The following is a 27,182-nucleotide window of genomic DNA, read 5'->3' on the forward strand; positions in this document are numbered from 1 at the left end:
GTATCTGCCTGGCCATATAAAAGGGTGAGGTTTCTGTCTCTCTTGGCAAACTCCTGTGGCTTGCCAGTGATGCACATCACAGTCTGGCTTGATGCTTCTTCCATCATGAAATAGTTTCATTGCTTTCCTCATTTTGTGGAGCAGATTCACCAGGTTGACAGAAGATCTTACTTTTAATTACTTTTCCAATTATGACTTATGTTTCTTTGCATTTTTCCAACAGCAATAAACACTTATTGGAGAACTAACTTTCAGTGGATGAGTATTTACTGAACGCCCATCCCAGGTGCTATGCTAAGATGATAGAGACTTGAGGAAATTGCCTTTGGCAGCCCCAGACCCACATAAAGCCAGGATGCTATGATAGCACCCCTCCCAGGAGGCCCAGAAGGATGACTGAGGCTGGTATTAAAGAATTAAGAGACTTGCGTAATCACATAATTAGCAAACCTATTGGATGGCTGACACTAGCAACTGCAGAATGTATGGTGGATGATATTGCAAACTGTGATAAATTCTATGATAGCATATAATAAGAGACCAGGCCAAGCTAGGAGGATTAATGCATTAGCTTGAGTCGTATCAGCCGTCATTTTTGCAGGTCAAATGCATTTGAATATCAACAATGTTGTAAGATTCAAGTTAACGGACATCTGTTGGTTTTGCTGTCCAGACTTCATTCCCCCTTCCTCTGGCATAAGAACATCCTTTCCCCCAATCTCAGACCACGTAACTTGGGTCGGGCTTTCTCCATGAGCAACTCCAAGAGTCAGCACATGACCCAGGCCTGAATAAAGAGCTTTACCCCAACCCTCAACCAACTAACCACAGTGATTTCTTCAGGGATGGGCACAGGACTCAATGTGGACCAATAGGAGTGGCACCAACAAAACCTATGTGTTGGTATGATGATCAAGCTAAAAGGAAGATGGTAGCCTTTTCTACAGCATGAGGAGATCCTGGCTGAGAATGAAGCCAACTTGGCTGGGGAGAACCAAGAGATAGTGTGGGACAAAATCCTGATACCATCATGTGGCACCTAGATGCAGCTGTGACTGACGCTTCTCTCTCTCTTCCCCCCCACACCCTCACCCCCTTCCCATATATTTCGACTGTTTAAATCAATTTCCATAACTTGTAACTGAAAGAGCTCTGACTTATACTTAGGGAAGGCTTTCTGGTGAAGTGATCTTTGAGCTGAAGCAGCTGATTTGGGGCCAGGAGTGAAGGTAGGGGGTGGTGAGGGAGAAGGAGAGCTCTGGGAAGGAAGTGAGAAATTGGCTACTCCTGTGTGTCTTGGTCTAAGGTCTTCACCACATGACTACACAAGTGCAATGAACTTGCTCTGCCCCTTTGGGGTTTTGAATAAACCAAACAAAACGATCTGTCCTCTCCTGAATGTCAGCTTTACTGGGAGCTAAGCTAATGTATTATTGATGAGCCATAAATAATGGGACAAGCGTGATTTCCTATTCAGTCCTGAAGTACAAAGGTATAACACTAACATTTTAATGAGGTTACTATGGCCCAGGCTCACTGTTTACACTCTGGAAATGTGGACTGGCTTTCTCAGGAAAGCAGGCTTTTCTTTACTTTTCTTAGTTCTCTCCTCCATTTGTCAGCATCCTTTTGAATATTTATATGAATTATTATAATTAACACAGATCGAATAAAAGAGAGCAAATAAGAACCATGCCTGAAACACATGGTTACTAATCTTCCCAAGGCCTTACCTTCACTGGATGGAGCAAAGAAAGGTCAGGTGCACCCCTACCTCCCAGAGACTCCCCACATTTCTGCCTGATAAGACCTTTGAAATAAAGACAAGAATGTTGACATCAGGCAAATCTAGTTTCAATAGTCCTGACTCAAACTGGCTTAAAGAGCAATTAAGTTGTTTCTTGGCTCATATAACGAGAGTGCAGACACAGAGCCTGTTTTCAGGGTGGACTCATGCATGGACCAGCCTCTGTTTGCCTATGGTTCTCTTGGCTCTGCCCTCCTTGGAGTTGGATGCCATCAAGATGGTGGCCAGGTGGCTACAGCAGTTCTGCAGCCTCGCATCCACAATTACCCCCGGAAGAACAGAGACTGTGGTATTCGCTCAAACTGTTGACACTTGGTTGGGTGCAGTGTGGCTCACACCTGTAATCTCAGCACTTTGAGAAGCCAAGGCGGGCTGATCACCTGAGGTCAGGAGTTCGAGATCAGCCTGGCCAACATGGTGAAACCCCATCTCTACCCAAAATATAAAAATTAGCTGGTGTGGCAGCGCACACCTATAGTCCCAGCTACTCGGGAAGCTGAGGTAGGAAAATCGTTTGAACCAGGGAGACAGACATTGCAATGAGCCAAGATCGTGCCACTGCAGTCCAGCCTGGGCAACAGAGACTCCGTCTCAAAAATAAATAAATAAATAAATAAATAAATAATAAATAAAAGATGTTGACACTCCTCCATCCAAAGGTAGAGTCTATGTTTCCTCTTCTTAGACCTAGGTGGGCATTCACAACTGCCTCAACTAATGGATGAGGTGGATGTGATGCTCCATGACTGACTTCCAAGGCTAGGTCATAAAAGGAAATATAGCTTAAGCCTGACTCTCTCCTGGGACACTTGCCTTTGGGACCTGTGGCCAGGTTGTGAGGAAGTCTGGCCACATATGACTATGTTGACCAAGAGCCTTGTCAGGCTACCAGCTGACAGCTTTAGGATCAACCACCAGATGATGCTGTGGGCAGTCAGAATATGCCACCCCAGAATATCCTTTTTTGGCATATTTCAAGTTGATGATTTAGAGAACTGCAGATAGGAATAGTTTTGAAAGCTGTCCTTTTATAAAGGAAATTTATATCTATCTACGATAGTAAAGTAAACAGCAGATATAAGCAAAGGTTTTCTCTGAAGCCTCTTTACCTGCCCAAAGATGGATGAAGGTCTGATATCTTTCCAAGACAGAGATTATCACAGGCAGTCACCTATTCTTTTGATGGCTGTTACCTGAGAGACCTTATCTGCACAATAAGATAACCTTTGCTCACAGTGCATTTCCTCCTCTCACCCTCCCATAGTTTGTCACCAGCATCTCCTAGGAACATTTAATTCTCTTTTTATAACTCAAAATACTATATAAGCTTCTAGACTTCATTGGGTTATTGGATACTCACCTTTTTGTGATACCTCTGTGCATGTAAATAAATTGGCAGGCTTTTTCTCCCCTTAATCTATTTCCTGTTTATTTCAGACCCAAACCTTCAGAGGGGCGAGGGAAAAATTTCCTTTGCCCCTATGATGACTTTGGATGATTCTGTCTTCCAGCTTTCGTATCTTCCACCTGGCGCCCCAAACATCCATGGAGCAGAAACAAATCATCTCTGCTGTGTCTTGTCTAAATTTCTATCCCAGAAAAAAACATAAGAAAAAATAAAGAATTATAGTTGTTTCAAAACACTTCTAGTTTTGGAGTAATATGTTATGGAGCCATAGATAAGAAACACAACATAATTTTTAATTCTGCAAAGTAAAACCTATTAACAGCACAGTCAAATGACAAACTGGGAAAAAATTTTGCAACAGCTATCACTAAACAAAGGATGAATGTTTCTAATATATAAAGAGCTCCAACAACTCAATAAGAAAAAAACCAACAGCCAAATGGAAAAATGAGTAAGAGACATGGCTCTACAGAAAAGAAAACATAAATGTCTCCTAAACATATGAAAATATGCTCACCTTCACTCATCATTAGAGAAATGCAAAATAAAACCTCGCTGAAATACTATTTTTTACCATCAGATTGACAAAAATATAAAGGTTTTATAATATACTCAGTGAGGCTGTAAAGAAACAAGCACTCTTATGCATTACAAATAGGAGTAGAAATTAATACAACACCCATGGAAGACAATTTAGCAATAGTTATCAATATTACAAATGCACAGATTTTTCGACTTAGCAATTCAACTTTGGAAACTTTTGCTTCAGATATACTCATATGTATATGAATGGATGTATATATGTGTCTGTAGAAGTGATGTGCACATCTACAAAAATAAGTAAAACATTGCTTATAAAAGCAAAAGTTCAGGAACAACCTAATATCCAACAATGGAGGACTAGTTAAAGAAATATGGAATATTATGTGGTCATATAAAAGAATGAGGAGGTACTTCACGTACAGGTATGGTATAATCATTTGGATATATTTTTAAGTGAAGAAAAGGGAGTCACAAAAGTAAGCAATTTGGGTTTTTTAAACAATAGGTAAGGCCAGGCACAGTGGCTCACACCTGCAATCCGAGCACTTTGGGAGGCCGAGGTGGGCTTCCCTCAACACTTGAGCCCAGGAGTTCCAGACCAGCCTGGGCAACATAGCCAAACCTCATCTCTACATAAAGTGTAAAAAATTAGGCAGGCATGGTGGTGCATGCCTGTGGTTCCAGCTACTCAAAAGGCTGAAGCCAGAGAATCACCTGAGCCTGGAAAGTCAAGTCTGCAGTGAGCCATGATTGCGCCATTGCACTTCAGCCTGGGTAATAAAGAAGACTCTGTCTCAAAAATATATAAATAAAATAAACAAGGGATAAACTTCTTACAAATACAAGCATACACACAATTGCTTTGATATGTGTAATATATTCCTATAAAGATAAATTCAAATCTGATAACATGAGTTACCTCCGGGAAAGAGAACTTGATGGCAAAAGGCAGAGTAAGGAGAGAGATTTTTTACTTCTTGAATTTTGAACCACATGACTATATTACCCATATTCCAAAGACATATAATTTAAACTTTAGAAATCACTTGGTATAACTCATTAATGAGTGAATTCTACAAATATTTTTGAGGTCCCAGGATGTGCCAGGTAATGTGCAAGGCACTGCATACACTGTGGTGAACCAGTCAGCCTTCACTGAACTTACAGTCCAAGAAGACAGATATCAAAGAGGTAAACCTAGCAGCTATGGTCTGAATGTGTCCCTCAAAATTCCTTTGTTGAAACCTAACCCGCAAGGTGATGGCATTCAGAAGTTGAGCCTTTTGGAACATGTTAGATTACGAAGGCAAAGCCCTCGTGAATGGGCTGACTGAAACAGGCCTAAGTGAATTGGGCTTATGAAACAGGCCTAAGAGCTCATTTACCCCTTTCACCACGTGAGGACACAGTCCATCTATGAACCAGAAAGTGGTCCCTCAGCAGACACTAAAAGTGCTGGTGCCTTGATCTTGGACTTGCCAGCTTGCAGAACCATGAGAAATACATTTCTGTTGTTTGTAAGGAACCCGGTCTAAGGGATTTTCCTATAGTAGCCAGAATAGACTAAGACAGCTATGAAGGGAAAGAACACAGTACTAGAAACAGCACGAAGGTGCAGGACCTAATATAGAAAGAAGGGCAGGAAAGGCCCCTCTGAGGAAGAAACCCTTAGGCTGAGTAGCAATCAGCCAAGTTTCTCATTATTTATTGCTACAGAATAACCTACTATCCTAAAACTCAAAGGAATGAAAAACATCATTTGATTATAGCTCACAAATTCTGGTGTCAAGAATTCAGGTAGGACGCCATTGGGCAGTTAAAGCAGTCATAGACCCACCCGGACTCAAGAGGAGGGGACAGAGACCCCGCCTCTTCTTGGGAGCAGTGCCAAGAAATTTGCAGCCAGCTTTCACTCTCTATACCAGGCAAAGGGGAGGTCGGGGAACAAAATGAAGCAGGGTGAGGAGGAGATGAAGCAAGGGGCCAGCAGCTAGGTCCTACAAAGCCCTAAAAGAGTGTAAAGGATTTTTTTTGCCAGCCACTGTGGCTTGCACTTATATTCCTAGCATACTGGAAAGTTAAGGCAGGAGGATCACTTGAGTCCAGGAGTTCAAGATCAGCCTGGGTAACCTAGTAAGACCCTGTCTGTACAAAAAGTTAAAAAAAAATTAGTCAGAGTCCTCAGAAATAATACCACACATCTACAGCCATCTGATCTTTGACAAACCTGAGAGAAACAAGAAATGGGGAAAGGATTCCCTATTTAATAAATGGTGCTGGGAAAATTGGCTAGCCATAAGTAGAAAGCTGAAACTGGATCCTTTCCTTACCCCTTATACGAAAATTAATTCAAGATGGATTAGAGACTTAAATGTTAGACCTAATACCATAAAAACCCTAGAAGAAAATCTAGGTAGTACCATTCAGGACATAGGCATGGGCAAGGACTTCATGTCTAAAACACCAAAAGCAACGGCAGCAAAAGCAAAAATTGACACATGGGATCTAATTAAACCAAAGAGCTTTTGCACAGCTAAAGAAACTACCATCAGAGTGAACAGGCAACCTACAGAATGGGAAAAAATTTTTGCAACCTACTCATCTGACAAAGGGCTAATATCCAGAATCTACAAAGAACTCAAACAAATATACAAGAAAAAAACAAACAACCCCATCAAAAAGTGGGGAAAGGATATGAACAGACATTTCTCAAAAGAAGACATCCATACAGCCAACAGACACATGAAAAAATGCTCGTCATCACTCGCCATCAGAGAAATGCAAATCAAAACTACAATGAGATACCATCTCACACCAGTTAGAATGGCAATCATTAAGAAGTCAGGAAACAACAGGTGTTGGAGAGGATGTGGAGAAATAGGAACACTTTTACACTGTTGGTGGGATTGTAAACTAGTTCAACCATTATGGAAAACAGTATGGCGTTTCCTCAAGGATCTAGAACTAGATGTACCATATGACCCAGCCATCCCACTACTGGGTATATACCCAAAGGATTATAAATTACTCTACTACAAAGACACATGCACACGTATGTTTATTGCGGCACTATTCACAATAGCAAAGACTTGGAATCAACCCAAATGTCCATCTGTGACAGACTGGATTAAGAAAATGTGGCACATATACACCATGGAATACTATGCAGCCATAAAAAAGGATGAGTTTGCATCCTTTGTAGGGACATGGATGCAGCTGGAAACCATCATTCTTAGCAAACTATCACAAGAAGAGAAAACCAAACACCGCATGTTCTCACTCATAGGTGGGAACTGAACAATGAGATCACTTGGACTCGGGAAGGGGAACATCACACACTGGGGCCTATCATGGGGAGGGGGGAGGAGGGAGGGATTGCATGGGGGAGTTATACATGATATAAACGTCATGCACATGTACCCTAGAACTTAAAGTATAATAAAAAAAAAAAAAAAAAAAAATTAGTCAGGCATGGTGTCATGCACCTATAGTCCTAGCTACTCTGGGAGGCTCATCTGAGCCCAGGAGTTCAAGGCTGCAGTGAGCTATGATGGTGCCACTGCACTCCAGCCTGGGCAACAAAGCAAGACCCTGTTTCTGTGGGGGAAAAAATAAGAATGTTAAGGAACTTGAATTTTATCTTCTGTACAATTTGAAACCACCAAAGAGTTTTAGGCAAGGAAATTAATGACTCTCCCTGTACTACTGAGGCTTATAGCTTCCATGCCTTTTATCACACTTGTCTCATTGCACTCATATGGCAGATGCTGTGACACCTTTGTGTTCTGCTCATTGTAAACTCTAAGTGAAATAAATGTGGACCACATAAATAAATTGATTAAGTAATTGATTATCTAATACAGCTATAATTGTAAGGCTCCATCAGTTTAATGATTCTCAAACTTTAATGTGCCTATGAATCTCCTGGGGAATCTTATTAAAATGCAGGCTTTGTTCCAGTAGCCTGAACCAAATTCTGGGATAGCCCAAAACTCTGCATTCCTAACAAGCTCCTATGCCACAGTTTACACCTTGACAAGTAAGTGTCCAGAAGTCATTATATGTCAGTTGTTTTCAGTTGGAAGGAAGAGAAAAAGGAATGTAAGGACCAAACAGATAGAAGTGAAATGATATCATCCAGGCCCAGGGTCTCTCTGTCTCCTTGTTCTCCTGTCCTTGTTACCTCTTTAACACTCGGGCCCCTCATGGCCTCTGATGGCAGCTGCAGTTCCAGAATCACTTCCTGACACTCAGAAGTCCAGAAGAAGAAAAATATTGTATCTATGTACATCTTTCTTAGGAGAAAGAAAGTCTTTTCTAGACCCCCAGAACCCTTTTCCTGTCCCTATGACCAGAATGGGGCTACGTATCCAACCCTAACTAAATCACAGGCAATGTCGGCAAGGGGATTGGGGATTCCATAATTGGCCTGGATTGCATTGTTTTGTTTTGTTTTGTTTTGAGATAGGGTCTCTGTCACCCAGGTTAGAGTGCAATGTCATGATCATAGCTCACTGCAGCCTCCAACTCCTGTGCTCAAGCTATCCTCCCGCCTCAGCCTCCTGTGTAACTGAAACTACAGGTGTGAGCCACCACACTGGGGTAATTTTAAAAATTTTTTGTAGAGATGAGGTTTCACTATGTTGCCCTGCCTTCTCTCAAACTCCTGGGCTCAAGTGATCCTCCCACCTCAGTATTTCAAAGTGCTGGGGATTACAGGCATGAGCTACCACACCTGGCCTGACCTAGATTAATCAGGGTCTACTGTTAGAACTGGGAACTGGGGAGAAACTTGAGTAAAGCTGTGGTTCCATTAGAAAGAAAGTGGAAGTAGGCAACCAGCAGTGTCCACTACACTATAATATTCAATTGGATTTACTGCTTATATAGAGACCTATGGGTTATCTATACATAATAGGAACTTTGGTGATTTTTCTCAAGAAAGTTAAGTACAAATGAAAAGGTGCTACCCAATATCCATTAAGAAGCACATGGAGTTTAAGGCAGAAAAATTGCCTGAGGCCAGGAGTTCAAACCTAGTCTTGGTAACACAGCAAGACCCCCACCTCTATAAAAAATTAAAAATAAAGAAGTATATGAAAACAAATATCTCGTGTGCTGGGTGGAGAGGTCTGGGACTGTGGGAAGCATAGTACCTGTTCTGAAATCTACAGCTTTGGGCCAAGAAAACAGAAGGAACTAAAGCAACCTACTCTATAAACAAATGAATTGTTTCACCCCCTTGGCCAACAGTTACTGAGTAATCAATATGGACAAAGAACTGTGTCAAAGTGGCTGGGTGCGGTGGCTCATGTCTGTAATCCCAGCACTTTGGGAGGCCGAGGCGGGCGGATCACCTGAGGTCAGGAGTTTGACACCAGCCTGGCCAACATGGCGAAACCCTGTCTCTACTAAAAATACAAACAATTAGCCAGGCGTGGTGGCGGGCACTTGTAATCCCAGCTACTCGGGAGGCTGAGGCAGGAGAGTCGCTTGAACCTGGGAGGCATAGGTTGCAGTGAGCCGAGATAGTGCCATTGCACTCCAGTCTGGGCAACAAGAGCAAAACTCTGTCTCCAAAACAAAAACAAAACACTGTGTCAAGGACTTTAGGAGATCCTAAGACAAGGTACAGTTCCCAACCTTAGGAATTCTGCAGTTTAAGTCACAGACATGAATCATGTTGGGTCAATATACAGATAAAGATGGCGGAACAAGCGGTTATGGAAGCCCAGAGGAGGGAAAGAGTCCTTCCGGACTGGTGGGTTAGGAGGAGGGTGGGGAGGAGAGGAGATCTTATCTAGAGCTAGCCTTGAAAGATGGGGAGATTTTTAGTAAGTAATAATGGTGGGGGACAGAGAAGAATTGGAGAATGGGAAGATGGAAAAAATGAACATTTCTCCTTGGGAAGGAGCAGGGAGGGAATATACGCATCTAGCACAAGTGGCAATGTAGCAAGACAGGTACCCTCACTGGACTCTTACTATACCCTCTCATCAACATGAAGCCATAAATAACATCAAGCAAGTATCAAAGCCGTACAAGCAGGGAGTGAGACAAGGACAATTCATGGGAAAAGAGAAGCTTGAGTTGTCTTTGAAAAAAATAATGTTCATGGATGAGCAGGGTGGAATGGACAGGGCAGGAGGTCAGAGGAGCGGGGGCGGTTTAATTTTTACAACCCCTAAATATCAGTATCAAGGACAGAAACAGTTTCTTCAATGAATAAATTGCAACAACTAAAAAAAGAGATGCAAGAGGAATCTGTTGATGAAAAGAGACCTAAAAGACACGTCAATCTATTTCAATATACAAATTGTATTTGAACTCTTAAATATCAGTATCAAGGACAGAAACAGTTTCTTCAATGGATAAATTGCAACAACTAAAAAAGAGATGAAAGAGGAATCTGTGATGAAAAGAGACCTAAAAGACACATCAATCTATTCCAATGTGTAAAATGTATTTGAATTATGATTCAAACTCTAAAAATAAATATGGCATGAGATAATTTGAAGATGGTAATAAATTATAATTTCTAAGATATTGTGGTTATGTTTTTTTAAAGAACGCTTATCTTTTGGAGGTATATTTTGAAAAATTTATTGATGAAATGATATCTGGGATTTTATTCAAAATAATACTAGGAGTCAGGGAAAGATACGGATGAAACAGGATTGGCTAGGGTTTGATCATCGTTGCAGCTGGGTGTTGAAGGTCTATTTTACCAGTCGGTCTGCCTTTGTGTATGTTCGAAATTTACCGTAACAGAAAATGTAAAACAAACTACAAGAAAGTGGGCGTCAAGAGTGAGCCGTGTCAGGTGAAGCCCCGCCCACTGGCTCCGGCGGCTCCGCCCCGTCCGGCTTCTCTCCCGCGCTCCGCTCTTGCAGGGTTCCAGTGTGTGGTGTTTCCAACTTTCTCACGTCCCCCTCGGAAATCCATTCGCATCCCATGCCATAAGTCGCGCTGTCAATTCTTGGCCAGGCCCTGCAAACCGCTCCGAGCTCCCAGGAATCACCCGCCGCCTCTGGTGCTGGCCCGCAGCCGCCCGGCTCCCCCGCCCTGGGGCGTTTGGTCGCGCCCGGCCGCCAGCCCTGGGAGCGCGTCCGCGTCGTCATGGCGACGCTCCGAGCGGGCGCCGGCGCCTGCAGAATCCGGCCCGGGAGCCACCTCCAGGGTAAGCGGCCTGGGACCTGGGGCCGGGGTGGCCCGGGGTCAGCCGCTGGGGCGCCGCAGCCTAGCTGCTGAGGCGACCGAGCCCCAGGCGGTGTCCAGCCGCAAGTCGGCCGTAGCTTGGGTCCGAGGAGAGGTCGGGCCCAGAGGGTGACAAGAGGATGGCAGCGGGGCGGTGCACGGGCCTGGGGCGACCCTGACCCTTAGCAGGAGTGGAATGAAAGGTCGCGGAGGGGAGGAGGTACTTGGCGGGGGTGAGAGGGCCTGCCCGGAAGAGGATGGGGCGAGGGGACGGGGGTGTGGCGGTGAGACCCCCGGAGCCAGGCCTACCGGGGCGGTGGGCTAGCCGGCGTGTGGGCGGCGTGGAGACTGCCTGGCTTCTGGGCCTGCCTGAAGCACAGGGGATGTGAGGCTACAGGAGGAGACGGGCTGCAGGGTGAGTCTAGGGCGGGCGTTGAAGGGCTGGAGGGAAGGGAAGCAGGTGAGAAGAGGGCCATGCAGCCGTCAGTGATGCTATGAGAGGTGGTGCGAGGGAAGGGGAGAACTTCTTTCTGAAAGTGATTGTTAAGCGCCTCCTTCCATAGATTCACTGCGTGTCGCTTGATGCTGTCCGTCTCGGGAGTCTGAAGCTATGAGTCTTCTCCAGAAAAAACAAAACCAAAAAAACACATAAAGATCCACACTATTTAACATTCCATCTCAGAGGCTTCACCGGCCAGCTCCATGGCTTGCACAAGGGCCCCAAGTTAAGAGATTTAGTTGTGGAATATATAAGGGAATGTGAGATTTGTAAAATGTTCTTAAAGGGCTATAAATTATTAACACCAAATTAGCAGTAGACGCAGTGATTGCTAAAGAATGTTAAAGTGTGTTGGGATCACTGGGATCACTGTGAACCTCATGAAGAAAATGGAACTTAAAATGAGTGTGATAAGGGAAGGCAAGTCGGACACAGGGTTTGCCCTGAACTGAGATCCACAGAGTTGGAATGCACCCATGTCTGGCACCTGGCTGGCCGTAGGTTTCACCCCCTCCTCCTCACCCCCTCCTCCTCACTCCCTCCTCATCACCCTCCTCCTCATCACCCTGTTAGCAGAGGGATGGAGGAGGGTAACTCTGAAATGCCAGTGTCCTGTAAACAGTGCCTTCAAGTGTTAAAGACTTCCATAGTCACATACTCTAAGAAACTCATTTGGAGAAATCTCTGAAAGAAAAGTCTTATTTAACTGTCTACATCAATATTTTCCAAATTTGTTTGACCGAGAGCCTTTGTTTTTCCCTTCTCGGGCTCCTGCAATGAGCTCAAGAAGCATCTCAGAAGTACATTTCAAGAAAAGCTCCTGGGGAGAATCAAGGACCACAGAAGGGTTTGGAGCAATGGCATGACATTGGGTTGCAATGGGTTATGTAAGAAGATTAATGGGACAGCCATGTGTGGGAATGGAATGGCCCGCAGAGAGGAGAGCCAGGGAGGGCATGAACCACAGTAAACCACACAGAGACGAGGTACATTTATCAAAGAAAGAGAAAAAAATGTGCATGGTTTCTCATGGATGATTATACTGCTGCTCTTTCCTCCCCAGGACATGACCTTTGGCTCTAAAAAGAAGACTCCATTTTTCATGAGAAAATGGCAGTGGTGAAAACCTCCAGCAGAGGACTAAAGAATGCTAAAGAACCCTTTAATAATGCATCGCCCCAGCTCTTGAAGGACCTAGTGGAGGAGCCGAAGAAAAGAAAAGAAGTACCTAATCACCTCCTGGAATCAAGTAAGTGGCTAGAAGACAGATTTGCTTTACAACTCACATCTTCACAGGCGAGCCAAAGTCCAGAAAGCACAATGGGATTTTTAGTGCAGATTTATCTATACCATTTTATAGGCTTATATGAATTTTTATTACTAAGAACAGTCATTCTTTTTATATCCATCTGCTTAACTGATAGATTTTTGTGGAGTCTGTAAATTAATCAAGTTCTGTTGCTTCCACTTCTTCTAATGTCTTTCCTATCTGCTCCCCCCATCTTGCGTCTCACGTTCAGTGGGCCACTGGGACTCCTCCCCCACCACATTCTCCTCCTGTCAGTTTGCTTTCTAAAATCCTGGCTGGCTCTTATCCCTAATCTGCTCAAACTCCCAACAGTCCCCCTTTGCATACAGAATAAAGTCACAATTCCTTTGCTTGGCCCCCTTCACTGTCTAATCTGAACCTGTCCACCCAGCACCATCCCCATCGCCATGCCCCACTCATTTCTAGCTCTGGCTACATGAGGTTCCTTCCTGCCCTTCAGACCACATGCATTTTAGACCTTTTTGCCTTTTCATGTGCATATCCTGTAGCCTGGAAAGCCTGAGAAATCCTACAGCAATTACGGAAAAGGATAATCATTTTGCCTATATTCTTTCCATTCAATCCACACAACAATACATCATGAGGTAGGATCTCTTTACATTTTACTCTTGGAGAAGGTGAAACTCAAAGAGACCACATGATTTCCCCAACATGGCATACCTAGTAAGTAGAGAGCTGGCGTTCAGCCACCAGAGCCCTGGGTCTAGCTCTTAACATGCTTGGTTACCCACCACTCATCTTTCAAAGCCCATGTCAAATGTGGGGACATAATACTGTATTTGGATATGGTTCTGTTGTCACTGTAGAACTTGTCAAGTAAAAATTGATATATTTGGCCATTTCTAGGCATTAGAAGAAAAATGCCAGTTTTATATCTACTTTGTGGCTCTAAAATAAAATCTTTCAACATTAAAAACATTATAGAATAGGCTGGGTGTGGTGGCTCACTCCTGTAATCCCAGCACTTTGGGAGGCCAAGGTGGTTGGATTATTTGAGGTTAGGAGTTTGAGACCAACCTGAACAACATGGTGAAACCCCAACTCTACTAAAATACAAAAATTAGCTGGGTGTGGTGGCAGGCACCTGTAATCTCAGCTACTTGGGAGGCTGAGGCAGGACAGTCACTTGAACCCAGGAGGCAGAGGTTGCAGTGAGCCAAGATCGCGCCACTGCCCTCCAGTCTGGGTGACAGAGCGAGACTCCCTCCCTCTCAAAAAAAGATAATCAATAAATAAAAATAAATAAATTTTTAAAATTACAGAATATGGTAATTTCGGTGCTTAAAAATGACCAAATAATAACCTACGGAGATCATCAGTTCCCCTACCACACCAGCCTCAACCCATTCTAGCTGTTCAGTTTGACCCAAGTGGATGACAGTGACAGCTCACCTGGTGAGAAGAAAAACAAACACCAAATATTTCACACCCACTTCAGATGTACCCTAGAATTATGATGATCAAAGGGATGGGGTGAGGGTGTCTGTGCTTCACAAGATTTGGATGCAGTCAAAGTCAAATGCTATCATTTGTAAGAAGGTGGACGGTACATTCATGAGGAAGGCAGATTACTGGTTGGAATCCGACAGACCTGGGCTTGATTTTTGGTTTGTTTGTTTGTTTGTTTTATGTTCTTTTGAGACAGAGTGTTGTTCTATTGTCCAGGCTGGAGAGCAATGGTACAATCACAGCTCACTGCAGCCTCGATCTTCTGGGCTCAAGTGATCCTCGCACCTCAGCCTCCCATGTAGCTGGGATCACAAGTGCACACTACCACACCCAGCTAATTTTAAAATTTTCTGTAGAGAGATGGTCTCACTGTGTTGCCCAGGCTGGTCCCAAACTCCTGGGCTCAAGCACTCTTCCTGTCTCAGCCTCCCAAAATGCTGGGATTACAGGTGTGAGCCACCATGCCTAGCTTTGATTTTTGATTACCAGCTGTAGGCAAGTTTCTTAACCTTGTTAAGTCTTACCTCCTTCATCTGTAAAGTAGAAATAATACCTACCTCAAGGGCTGGGGTGAGGATTATAAACAAATGTATGCATACCACTGCCTGGCACAAAGCACATACATAGAGTGGGTTCTCAGTACCTTCTCCACACGTTTGCTGCTGCCTAAATAAAGAGCTGGGAAAATTTTTGTAGACCTGAACACTTCTGTGAGCTCAGCCATTTAAAAGGGACATTCACATGACACCAAAAGCAGTTCGAGACTTACCGTTCCGAGTGCTAACTTTTCAGAGCTTTAAGTTTTAATATTACTCTACATCACATTGTAATTCTAATCAGAGGAAATCAAATAAAAGTTAAATACATAGTAATAAAATTAAGTGTGTGGTATTTGAATCCTTTGAGCTGGGTATTCATTACGTAATAAGTAATCTCAGTGCCAGGCAGAGCAAAGACAGGCCATGTGCTCTTTATGAGCTGGTGTTTTATGACAAAGACGTGTACAAAATGTGTGAAGAGCAAATTCTTTCACTAGGTAACAATCTGCCTGAATTTGTATTGTAATGATAGTATCTCCCAAGTGATGTTTAAAAATAGAGAGGGAGAAGGAGTTCAGTTTATTTAGAATAGATAATTAATCTTGTTGACAGCTGGATCCAATGTCTACAACTTTCATATGCTTAAAATGCCCTAAATTAAAGAAAGCTATGTTAATAAGGATCAACTTTAATATTTTCTTTGATGTCTCATGATGTGCTTATCTACATTGTTTTTATAGAGGTTTATGCAAAACTTGTGAATAATAAGGTCATACAGGCCAGACCTGGCATAATACATTTTGGAGGCTATCAAGTAGAAAAACAGCACCAACAGATTCTGGTAGGTACTTTTTAAATGGGATAATTAATTATCATAATGAAGTGACACAAATGTTCTGAATTTATATTATTCATTTATCTAAAGGACAGCGTAATCAGCCGTAGTGCAAGTGTAAATTGGGCCAGAAAGGTAGTTCTATGATGAGAAACTTTAAGGTTGCATCAGTGTCTTGGACAAGTTACTTTCCTCCTGCCAAAGGCTCCCCTTGCACTCTTTCCAAATATGTGTCATTGCTGAGTGACTCTTAGGGGCCAGGTGCTGTGCTTCGTGATTTACATGATTTAATTTAATCCTTATGCTAGCTCTGTGGAGGCTACATTATTCCTCTCATTATATATATAGGTGAGGAAACAGAGATTCCTAAAGGTTAAATAATTTATTCAAAGACACAAAGCTGCTAAGTGTCAGAGGCAGAATTTAGCTCCTAGGCTGCCTTTCTCCACATCACTCTTGCTCCAGGCCTGTAGCACCAGGAAGAGGGGTGTCCCTTTCCTACGAAGCTCCAACCAGGGCTTCCTTTGACCTGCTTGGGTCAGATGCCCATGCCTAATCAGTCACTCTGGCCAGAGAGAATTTGTCTAGGTCCAGGGAGGCAGGGGTCAGCCCCTCTGAACAGGCTCCTGAAGAGACAGCTGAAGGGCTGGACTGCAAATGAGCCAAAGCCTATAGCAACTGCAGCTTAGCACAGAGCCACACTGAGGCCCAGCCCTTTCTGGGTCCCCTTCACTGACCTGGATGTTGACTGGGGTGGGCTCTGCCTTACTTCAGGGGCCACCTAAGCATCCTGTGCACAAATGGACCTGAACAACCTCAGTGACTTCACCATAATCCCCTAGTCATGCCTGGCAGGACTTCTCAGAACTACTCCAATTCGGCCCTAGATCCAGGCCAAACTGTCCCCATGTATTGTTGGGGAGGGGTGGAGGTGGGCTGTTTTTACATGTGCCCTCTGAGACTCTGCCTTTGTGTGTGATGGCCCTCCTCTGGCCCTGTCTCCAGCCAGCACAAGACTCCACTTTTAGATGTACAACATTCTTAGAAGCCGTGTCTTAAGGTAGATCATTTTAAGAAAGTTCTAATTATCACGTTCAATTGTTCAGAGTGAGGCAAAACACTGGAGGAAACTGACAAATAGTAAAGTTATCGGGAAGGAAATTTCTCTCAGGAAGACTCCAAAGAACAGAGGAGAACACAGTTTCCATGAATCCTTATACAATGAAGTGAGTAGCGAGAATGGGTGAGGAGGGGAACCTGTTAGGTGCCAAGTATTTCCTCTTAGGAAAAGGGCTAGGATTTGAACCTGTTATTAGGAACTTCACCCATCAACCTCCAGGGTCACATTTCTTACAGCACAGCATCAAAGACCAAAGTTAATGATTCATTTTGAAGCCTACTGATGCTGGTTATAAGGGTTGCTGTCTATGCTGTGGTAGGATAGATCTAAAATAATTATGATTCATAATTACTCATTGTTTATAAATGAAATATATGCCAAAGACTAAGATAAAATTTTATTACTTGCTCCTTATCCTTTCTTTCTTTTCTTACTGCTTTATTGAGTGATCATTTATCATCATAAATTTACCCATTTACAGTATATATACAATTCAATAATTTTTAGTATATTCTCAGAGTTGTGCAACCATTGCCACAATCTAAGTTGAGAATGTTTTTATCACTCGAAGCAGAAACCCCACACCCACTTTCAGTCCCTCCTCATCCCCTATTCCCATCCCACTCCCACCCTAGGCAATCACTCATCCAGTTTCTGTCTATAGATTTGCCTCTTCCTGGACATTTCTTGTGAATGCAATCATACAATACATGGTCTCTTGTGACTGACTTCTTTCACTCAGCATAGTGTTTTCCAGGCTCATCCAAGTCATAGCATGTAGCAGTACTTCATCCCCTTTTATGACTGAACAGCATTCCGTTGTGTGGATAGATCACATTTGGTTTATCCACTCATCAGCTGATGGATGTTGGGTTGTTTCCACGTTGGGGCTATCATGAATGATGCTGCTTATGAACATTCATGGGCTTGCTTTTGTGCACATATTTAGCATTCTCTTGGAGATATACATAGGAGGAGCATTGTTGGGTTATATGGTTTGTTAGCTTCCTGTGGCTGCCATATCACAAATTTAGGGTATTAAACAAACAACTAATAAAGTCGTAAAGACTTACTCCTGTGTTTTCTTCTAAGAGTTTTATAGTTTTAGCTTTCGTATTTAGACCTATGGTTTATTTTGAGTTACTTTTGATGTATTGTGTGAGGTAAGGGTTCAACGTCAATCTTCTGCATGTTCTACCATTATTTGTTGAAAGGACTATTCTTTCCCCTATTGAATGGTCTTGGCTCTCTTTCTGAAAATCAATTTACTGTAAATATAAGGGTTTATTTCTGAACCCTCGGTTATACTCCATTGATCTGTACGCCTGCACTTATGGAAGTATCACACTTCATTACTGTAGCTTATGGTAAATTCTGAAGTCAGGAAGTGTGAGTCCTCCAGTTTTGTTCTTTTTCAAGACCATGTTGGTTATTTTGGGTTCCTTGTAATTCCAAATGAATTTTAGGATCAGCTTTTCAATTTCTGCAAGAATTCTTTTGGGATTTTGATGGGAAGTGCATTGAATCTGTAGATCAATTTGGGGAATGTTGCAACCTTAAGAATATTAAGTCACAATTCTTTTTTATGATAAATGTTTTATAATTTTTGTCACTAGCCTTAGGATATTTTCCACCTGTGTGGGTTCGGAAGATGATGGCTCACCTTCCTTAAAATAGACTTTCCTCAGAATTACATAGGCATAATTAGCTTGCTAAGAGTCCTGTAGTTTCAAGAAATATTGACATTTTTTAAATGATGGCAACTATTAGAGTTAATAATGAACTGGTAAGTTAAAAAGTTGCTATATCAAAAAAATTAACAACATAACATTTTTGGGTCACAACATAGCTTTTTAAAACTGGCCTCTTTTTTTTTTGCTTACTATAATGTTAGTGATTCCAATAGTGTTACTAAACTTAAAATTATTTTAGCCTCCTCATAATTTTAATCATATTATTGTACACTTTACTATTTATTTCTTTAATTGTTCTCTTTTTTTGCGTATTACTTTGTTATCTCTAACAAAGTTGTACTGTCTCGTTGATGTTACCTTGTTTCTAATAGAGTTAAGGGTTTTCTTCTGTTTAATTCCACACACAGTTGGTGAGAGTCCCCATTACATGCCAAACAAAGTGTTAAAGCATTATGGGAAATGCTAAGGTGAATAAAATCAAGGAGTTTTCCAAGTAGCAGAAAGTGTTTCAAAACCACCAAATAGCTCAAACATGAGACTAGGAAAGCAAGGTGGCATGAGGAAGTCAGAAGAAAATGTTCTGTAGAGAAAAGGCACCATTTCACCTCTGTAGGAGGGTGTTAGAGGCACGTGGAGGAGAGGCCATTGAGAATAGCCCAAAAGCTAAGTAGGAAGTGGGGAGAAGGCATTCGGGACCCAGAGGAAGACATGCAGGGGCTCGAGTTGAGCCAACAAATGGCCTATTTGGAGGCTGGTTTGCCTGGATGGTAGGGCTTTGGAGTGGGTAATGGAGAAGGTGGGACATGTGGGTTGGGACAAGAATATTAACGTAAGGAGTGTGCATGTGATTCAGAAAGCAGCAGGAAGTTAAGGAAGTATTTTTGAGCAGGGTTATGATGCATTTGAGGAAGATCAACTTAGTGGAATCTTAGAGGATGATGTGGTTCTTTTCTTTCATTAGCATCCCCTAGGAAAACATGAATGAGATAAACTAAATACTAAGGAATAAGATTTTGTCAGGTAGGATTGAGCTTTGGAAGACTGCAGCCATCACAATGTCTAAGATTCCTTTGTCCTCCCAAGAATCAATTTTGACTTCCTTCCTTTGTGGATGATTTCATCCCCACTTAGAAATCATGGGGAGCAAGGGAGTATGGTTTAGTTATTGAAAAAGGCATGAAGCCTCAGCTCGGCTCCATCCTGCTGCAGAATGGAGGCCATGTCTGTCTTTCATATTGCTGCTTCCCTGGCACCTCGTGCAGTGCCTGAGTGAAGGCACCCAACAAGCACTTGTGAGTGAAGGATGTGGAACTCACTTTATTATAAGAGTTGTGAGGTTATTAGAAGAGTGGCAGAGGCTCACTAATTCCAAGGAAACACAATATAAAGTCTAGGTGGTCATATTGCTTCTATCAGACATGACATCAAACAGAAATAGATAAAAGCCAAGTGATTTCATCTTAATGACATTCTCAGAAATCTTGGAGGAGCCAGCCCCCAGTTTCCACTGGCAAATTGAAGCGGAAGCTTAAGGCAATTGCCTTGAAATTCTTGCCAAACAAGGTGGAAAATCCAACAACTGCTTTTATCTTGGTTTTGCTACAGCAAACTATGCAAATTGCCCAAGAATGGAATGACTGAATGTGTATTTAAAACCACAAATAAATTGTTCATTAACATTTCAGATCAATCCAGCTCTGGCTGAAGGATCTGAAACATTTTGCTCACGTTCATATTGAGATCAGTGTTTCAATTTACTTTAAAATTTGAAATAATGGTCCCTGGTTGTCTCAAAGCCAAGACCCCTTAAATTTGTTTTTACCTTTGTGGAGTGATTTGGTCCTGGAAATTATTAAGTAAATAATCCATCACTTTTCCTTCAAGACAACCAGTGTTGCTGTTGCCAGCCCAAAACAAACTTGTTAGCCTAAAAAGTCTTATCTTAAATAAATGAACAGTTTCTTCTGGCATTGTCAAATAATACTATTTGTTTTTATATTACTTTACATTAGAGACCTGTTCTATTGCAGCCTTAGACACCCCCAAGATCTTGCATTTCAAAATCAGGGCCATGAATCCCAGTGGCTGCTCAGAGTGTGGGGATGGTAGAATTGAAGCCACAGTATAAACATAGCACATTTTTCTAGAGCATCAATTTCACTCTTACATTTTGGAGAAATGCAATAGAGAGCAAAATTTTAGAGCAAATGCATGATGAAGATGCATTTTAAAATAAAACACTTTAAAGAACTTATAAGGCTGCTTGAATTTTGTCCCCAGATCCCTCATGTTAAGTATGAACCCTCTTTGAGAAGCTGTGCCACTGAGCTTACAACTTGCAGGCTGAAGTGTTGTGTTTGAAGGTTAGCCCTGACCCACTCCAAGCCAAGACTTCACTGGAGGGCAGATTCTGCCGTTCCGTCTAGAAGGAGGAGAATAGACTCTTCTGAGGAGACGCAGAAGGGAGCCTGAAGCAGCATGGGATTGGGGGTGAAGAGAGCTGGGAGCCCTCTTGAGGAAATTCCTGAGTAACAGCTGTTAAACCACACTTGATGTGTGGTTGATGGTTTTTGTGGGGTTTTTGTGGAGTGGGAAGCAGTTCTGAAAAACTCTAGAAGGGGCTGAATTTCACTTCGGAGTAAATATGGTGCCCTGCGGAGACAGCACCAAGGAAACGGGACCCCTGGGCCAGCAGAAGGTCAGCTCCCAGGGGAACAGAGATCCCAGAGGGACTGGGAGGTCTACTGACCCAAAACTGAAACACAGGGTAGGATTTTAGGCAATTTTATCTTGCCTAAGGGTAACGTTGGGTTGCTTGTGTTTTGTTATGTTTTCAAATAAACTATTTGTATTAATTTAACGTACACTTTCTAAGCACTTGATTCGTTTTCCCAAGGTTTGTTTTTCCTTTGAATGATAATTATTTTCCCCAGTTTTAGTTATAAATGGAAAGGCAAGACTGGCATTTTATCTCTGAAGGGATATTATTTATAATGATCTAAAAATAAAGCTGATCTGCTGATAAAGTATAAAAAGAAAGATAGGAAATGCAGGCTGGGCACTGAGATGCGCTGAGCCATCAGACAGTAGGATGTAGTGGAAAGAGCCCTAGCCCAGAGCTGGAGACTGGGTTCTAGGCCCAGGTCTTCCACTCACCCTATGGCATGGACAGTTCCAGGTCACTGTGTCTTCATGAAATAAGGACGTTGCACAAAATGGCCTCTGCAGTCTTCCTGGGCTCAGACAAATCTTTAATAGGACAAAGAACATGGATGATTATGGGAAGCAATGAGTACTTGCAACCAAAAATTGAGAACTGCAAAATTAATAAAATCTTCCTGTTTTGGAAGTCAGTCTTTTGGATATTGACTTTGTTTACTAAAGCGTAGAGAATAAGCTGTTCATTTTTTGCTATAATTTGTCATGTTTTGTTGTTGTTTTAAGTTCATTGAAAAAGCTCATTGGCACAATGTCCCCTGAAATTGTCTTAGGCATTATTTGGTGGAAATATCCCTGCCCGCACCATCACTGTGTCTGCTGACTGCCTTCTCTGCCATCTGCCATGTGGATCACAGCTCACTGCAGCCTCAAACTCCTGGGCTCAAGTGATCCTCCCACCTCTGCCTCCTGAGTAGCTAGGATTACAGGCGTGAGCCGCTGCACCCAGCTACCCAGGCCTTCATTCTCCACTAGTGTCCGTTTCACTTGCGATCTCAAACAGAAGCTGAACATTTTCTTCCTGTTTCTGAGCTCTTATTAAAGAAATATCTATATTTTTGTTTGAGTTTGTTGTTTCTTATTTCTCTGTTGATCCAAATGAACAATTCCAGATCAAGAATCTTTTAAAGGTGGACATGGGAAACTATAGTCAAATAATGTATCTTTTACTCTCACAAATTGAATCTATGTTATTCTTTAAGAAAATCATCGAGTGTTTTCTTATTGCTAATTTTTTTCTTTTTCTGTTTTTTTTTTTTTTTGAGACAGAGTTTCGCTCTTGTCGTCCAGCCTGGAATGCAGTGGCGTGATCTCGGTTCACTGAAACCTCCACCTCCTGGGTTCAAGCGATTCTCCTGCCTCAGCCTCCCTAGTAGCTGGGATTACAGGCTCCCACCACCACGCCCAGCTAATTTTTGTATTATGGGGTTTCACCATGTTGGCCAGACTGGTCTCGAAACTCCTGACCTCAGGTGATCCACTTGCCTTGACCTCCCAGGGTGCTGGGATTACAGGTGTGAGCCACTATGCCTGACCCTCCTATTGCAAATTTTTTGCTCACTTGACAATATAGATATTATGTCATGAATTCTAGCATGCCCCCTTCATGTTCAAATGGGTAGTGGTTAGATTTGGATTTGCTCTGACACACTCAGGTTGGAGGAAAGGTAAGGTCTCTTTATTTGTCCATAGGTGCTGGCTGGATCTCCAGTCTTGGGAGTTTAGGTTCCTATCTTCCTTGGGACCATTCAGGAATACTGGAAAAATGGAGCCAACCCAGCAGTTTGGAGGACAGATCTCTGTTCTGGTCTTCTGCCCATATTGTTGCTTGTTGGAAACTGACCTAAGCCAGTGAGCTTATTGCTAATTGTCAGGCAGATATTGAGAGTCTGACCCTGACAGCATGTGGGAGTCATAGGTCCACTCCTCAGCAGCCTTGCTACCGGTGGTCTGCTGCAGCGAACAGGTCTGAGAAGACACTCTGCAACACATATGAACACTTACTAGCAAGCAGGCAGAAAGATCATTGTGTTTGTAGTCTCACAAACTCCCAGCTATAGCTCCTGGTGGGGAGGCTTTGATGGCAGCAGATGTGACAACTGGCTGACTGAATGCTTTAGTAAAGTACACAGCATGGGGCCTGGGAGGGAGTCCGGGGCCCTTGAATGTCATTCTAAAGGATATTGGTCTTTTGCGCTCACCAGATTCTCATACCCCTTTTGTTTGAGAGTGGAAATGCCTGGATAATATTTCTAGTTAATCCATAGATTCTGAGTATCCTTTCTGCTAATATAGAAGACTCTCCAGAATGAACTTAGGTGGCATAATTTAAACACTCTGGGGGCTGCCTCTGGAGTGTAGATGCTGGTTTAGGATCCTTCGGTGCTCACAAAGCACTCCTAGAGGCCGGTCGCGGTGGCTCATACCTGTAATCCCAGCACTTTGGGAGTCTGAGGCAGGTGGATCGTGAGGTCAGGAGTTCGAGACCAGCCTGACCAACATGGTGAAACCGCGTCTGTCTCTACTAAAAATACAAAAATTAGCCGGGCCTGGTGGTGCGCACCTGTAATCCCAGCTACTCAGGAGGCTGAGGCAGGAGAATCACTTGAACCCGGGAGGCAGAGACTTCAGCGAGCCGAGATCGCGCCACTGCACTGCAGCCTGCACAACAGAGCAAGACTCCATCTCAAAAAAAAAAAAAAAAAAAGCCCTCCTAGAGTGCAGATTGCTCATTTCCTCTGAGCTTAACCACTCCCAGGGTACATATTAAAACCAGTTTATACACCCTTGTTTGTTGCAGTGTTCTTACTGAATTATTTTTAAGTAATAATAGATGACAGAACCACTTCTGCTTCCAGTTCTTCCTGGACTCCAGCTTGAGAACTTCACAGCCCTTCCCCCAGTGAGAAGCATGGAGACAGAGCTCTTTATTAAGGTTCCAGGCCTGGGACTGAGTGGCCCTTCTCCATCCTCAGGCGGGTCCTGTCACCCCAGGACTCTGAGTGTGATGGACTCAGCACACCACTCCTCCCAGCCTCTCTCACAAGAGCTGCTCTCATGGGTCTGGCCCCTGGGAGCTCATCCCTTCACCAAGACTTCCCATGTGCAGGGCCCCTTGGAGGCCAAGAGAGGCCTGGGAAACTTTTTGTTTGGGCTTTTAACAAGTTTTGTAAGAAAAGGAAGATACACCAAAACAGGGTCACAAAAATTGTAGTGCTTTAAGAATGTTTGCATGTAACAAATAAGAACGTTTTAAACACATGCATGACCAGACACAGTGGCTTATACCTGTAATCCCAGCACTTTCAGAGGCCAGTGTGAGAAGATCCTTGAGCCCAGGAGTTCAAGACCAGCCTGGATAACATGGTGAGACCCCATCTCTACAAAAAATAAAAATTAGCTGGGCATGATGGCGCATGCCTATAATCCCAGCTACTCAGGAGCAAAGGCAGAAGGTTTGCTTGAACCCAGGAGTCCAAGGCTTCAGTGAGCTATGATTGTGCCACTACACTGTAACCCGAGCAACAGAAAGACCTTATCTCAAAAATAAAAAAATAAAAAAGCAACAACAAAAAAACCACAGGCAAACACAGTGTACCCTCATCAGGAGAGAATGTCTAAAGTCTTACTTAGAGCATTGAAGAAAGTCAGGCCTCAAGCAATGGGCCTTCCAAGCCCCTGGGACAGGCCCAGCCTCTGGCCTAGACTTCAGAAACCAAAGGTCTCTTAATCTTCCCCTGGCCCAGGCAAAGCCCAGATCCCCAGATTTCAAAGTTCTTGCGTCTCTTTCAAACAAAGGAAGGAAAAACACCTCTTTCCTCAGAGACCCAGCTGACGTATCCACCAGATGATCCTGCCTCACAGGGGTGGCCTTCTCCTGTCACTTTCAGAGAATTCCCACCCTCGACTTCCTTTTCATCTGCCCAGGCATGGATTGGAGGCTGTCTTAGCCATGTTCCTTTTCCTGACTTTGTGATAGTTTCAGTGTCCTCTGGCCCCTAAACCAGTGGCATGTAATTAGAGAACCTGTAGGAGTTGGTGCCTGACTTCTTAGCTCCATTGAATCACAGGACTAAATTGAATTCAACAAAAAGCACTTGCAGTTATGTTCAGGACTGTGGGGAGGGGGCTCAAAATGATGCTGGGGTTGGGGGAGGGGTACTGCAGGCTTTGGTATTGTTCCTAAGGGGGAAAGTGTGGACAAGGGGAATTCTTGAAATGGTGTGTGTTGTGTTTATTATTCTTCGAATGGTGTATGATGTATTTCAAATCTTTTAAAAAGTTAAAAAATACAGGATATCTCCTCAAATTCTTTCAGGAACAGATGAAGTCTACATAAATGAGATGAATATGCAAATAAATAAAGCTGTGTATTTCCTCTGAATACTTCTTTTTCTCTCACAGCATCTGGTCAATGTTTCCAATGAAGACACAAGTGTTCATATTTTACCCCCGCAAACCAAATACTTTGAGATCAATTATGTAAGAAAGGTAAATGTCATTGGTTTCCCTGTTCTCCCACGGTGTGGCTGTCTGCGTCTCAGGCCTGTGGAGGGTGGGTATGTGGTGTATTGTCATCCCTGGTGCTGCTGTCTGTGCAGTCCGGGGCTTGTCCCGACAAGAGCCCACCTGTCTTCCAGGAACACCACCTGGTCCCTGGCTTGTCCCTCACGGTCACCGTTACATTTTCTCCAGATGAGTGGCGATACTATTATGACTGCATCCGCATTCACTGTAAGGTGGGTCTCTTAACATTGCTTTTTTTTTTTTTGATGGTGGGTTAAAACTTACATTCTCAAGGGTGGCAGGAAGAGAGGTGGAATGACCACTGAGAGCTTTCTTGGCCCATACCGGGTGTTCCCCGGGTCACCAGTGTGACTGGTGTGCAAGGCTTGTTGCCCAGTGACATGGCCCAAGATTGGAAAGTGTCAGGCTGCAGAGGACCTGGACAGAGTCAGGAGATGCTGTTTGCTGCAGACTTCCCACTGCCCTGTGCCTAATGCTACATCTATCATGTGGTACTGGCAGTTGCTGAAGCCTTTTCAAATAACTTTAACATACTCCCTTAAATGCTAGGTTGAAAAACAAACAACCATCCAAGTTATGATTATAAACACCAGCCACTGGTCTATGCCTGGGATTGCCCACAGAGGCAGCCCTGGTGCAGGGATGGGGGTGGTTCCGGGAGGTGGGAGCTGTTTGAGTTCTTCTGAGCCTTTGCTAGGTCACCTAATTCATCCTTTGGCCTCCAGCCAGAGCTGCTGTCATTCCTTCTCTTAACACTGTCCCCTCTGCCCGTCCCTTTGCTCTATGGTCCAGACCCAGTCTTCAGCTTGAGAAGCCCTTAGGTTAACTAAATTATTGATGTTTCAAAACCAAAACAGAAGAGTATACATTAGTAACAAATGAGTTTCTACTATTTTTCTTTTTAAGCAATGCTTTTATTTCTTACAATCTGTACAATAAGGTGACTTGCCTTGAAAGCATTTCACTTTTTCTTTCCAAAAAAGTTATAAAAATTTGCAAAGTTAACTTTTGTCAATTGATGGTGTTGTCTCTGACTCCCATCATCATAATAGAGACGCATTTCCACAGGGGGAGGGGACGAACCTTAGACCCAACACACCCACAGTAGTATTTTAGATCAAGAAGCGCATTTCCTTAAGAATGTGGTAGACCATTTTTATTTTTTTGGAGTTTCAATTAAAAAAAATAAAAATGTCCAGGCACAGTAGCTCATGCCTGTAATCCCTGCACTTTGGGAGGCTGAGGCAGGTGGATCACCTGAGGTCAGAAGTTCAAGACCAGCCTGGCCAACATGGTGAAACCCCATCTCTACTAAAAGTACAAAAAATTAGCCAGGCCTGGTGGTGCGCACCTGTAGTCCCAGCTACTCCGGAGGCTGAGGCAGGAGAATCACTTGAACCCAGGAGGTGGAAGTTGCGGTGAGCTGAGGTCGCACCACTGTACTCCAGCACTCAAAATAAAATAAAATAAAAAATAAAAACAAAACCAGAATATTGCTTTCAGATGGAATATTCTG

At 43.2% G+C, this 27,182-nt stretch overlaps 1 protein-coding gene across 2 annotated transcripts in view; it reads left to right on the forward strand.

Moving 5' to 3' along the window:
• The first annotated feature begins 10,683 nt into the window (after positions 1-10,683).
• Positions 10,684-27,182, forward strand: part of CFAP221 (cilia and flagella associated protein 221) — a 126,533-nt gene continuing 110,034 nt past the window's right edge. Inside the window, exons 1-5 of one of the 2 annotated variants that reach the window (XM_033231761.1) lie at positions 10,684-10,938; positions 12,518-12,703; positions 15,513-15,613; positions 25,544-25,630; positions 25,780-25,878. In XM_033231761.1, the coding sequence (XP_033087652.1) occupies positions 12,565-12,703; positions 15,513-15,613; positions 25,544-25,630; positions 25,780-25,878 (426 nt within the window). In that variant the 5' untranslated portion in view covers positions 10,684-10,938; positions 12,518-12,564. Of the gene's footprint in view, positions 10,939-11,246; positions 11,371-12,517; positions 12,704-15,512; positions 15,614-25,543; positions 25,631-25,779; positions 25,879-27,182 lie in introns of those variants that run through there. The other variant, XM_033231763.1, reaches the window with a different exon arrangement.

This window comes from Trachypithecus francoisi, unplaced genomic scaffold, assembly GCF_009764315.1.
Source record: "Trachypithecus francoisi isolate TF-2019V2 unplaced genomic scaffold, Tfra_2.0 Lachesis_group13, whole genome shotgun sequence".
In the NCBI taxonomy this organism is placed as follows: Eukaryota; Metazoa; Chordata; class Mammalia; order Primates; family Cercopithecidae; genus Trachypithecus; species Trachypithecus francoisi.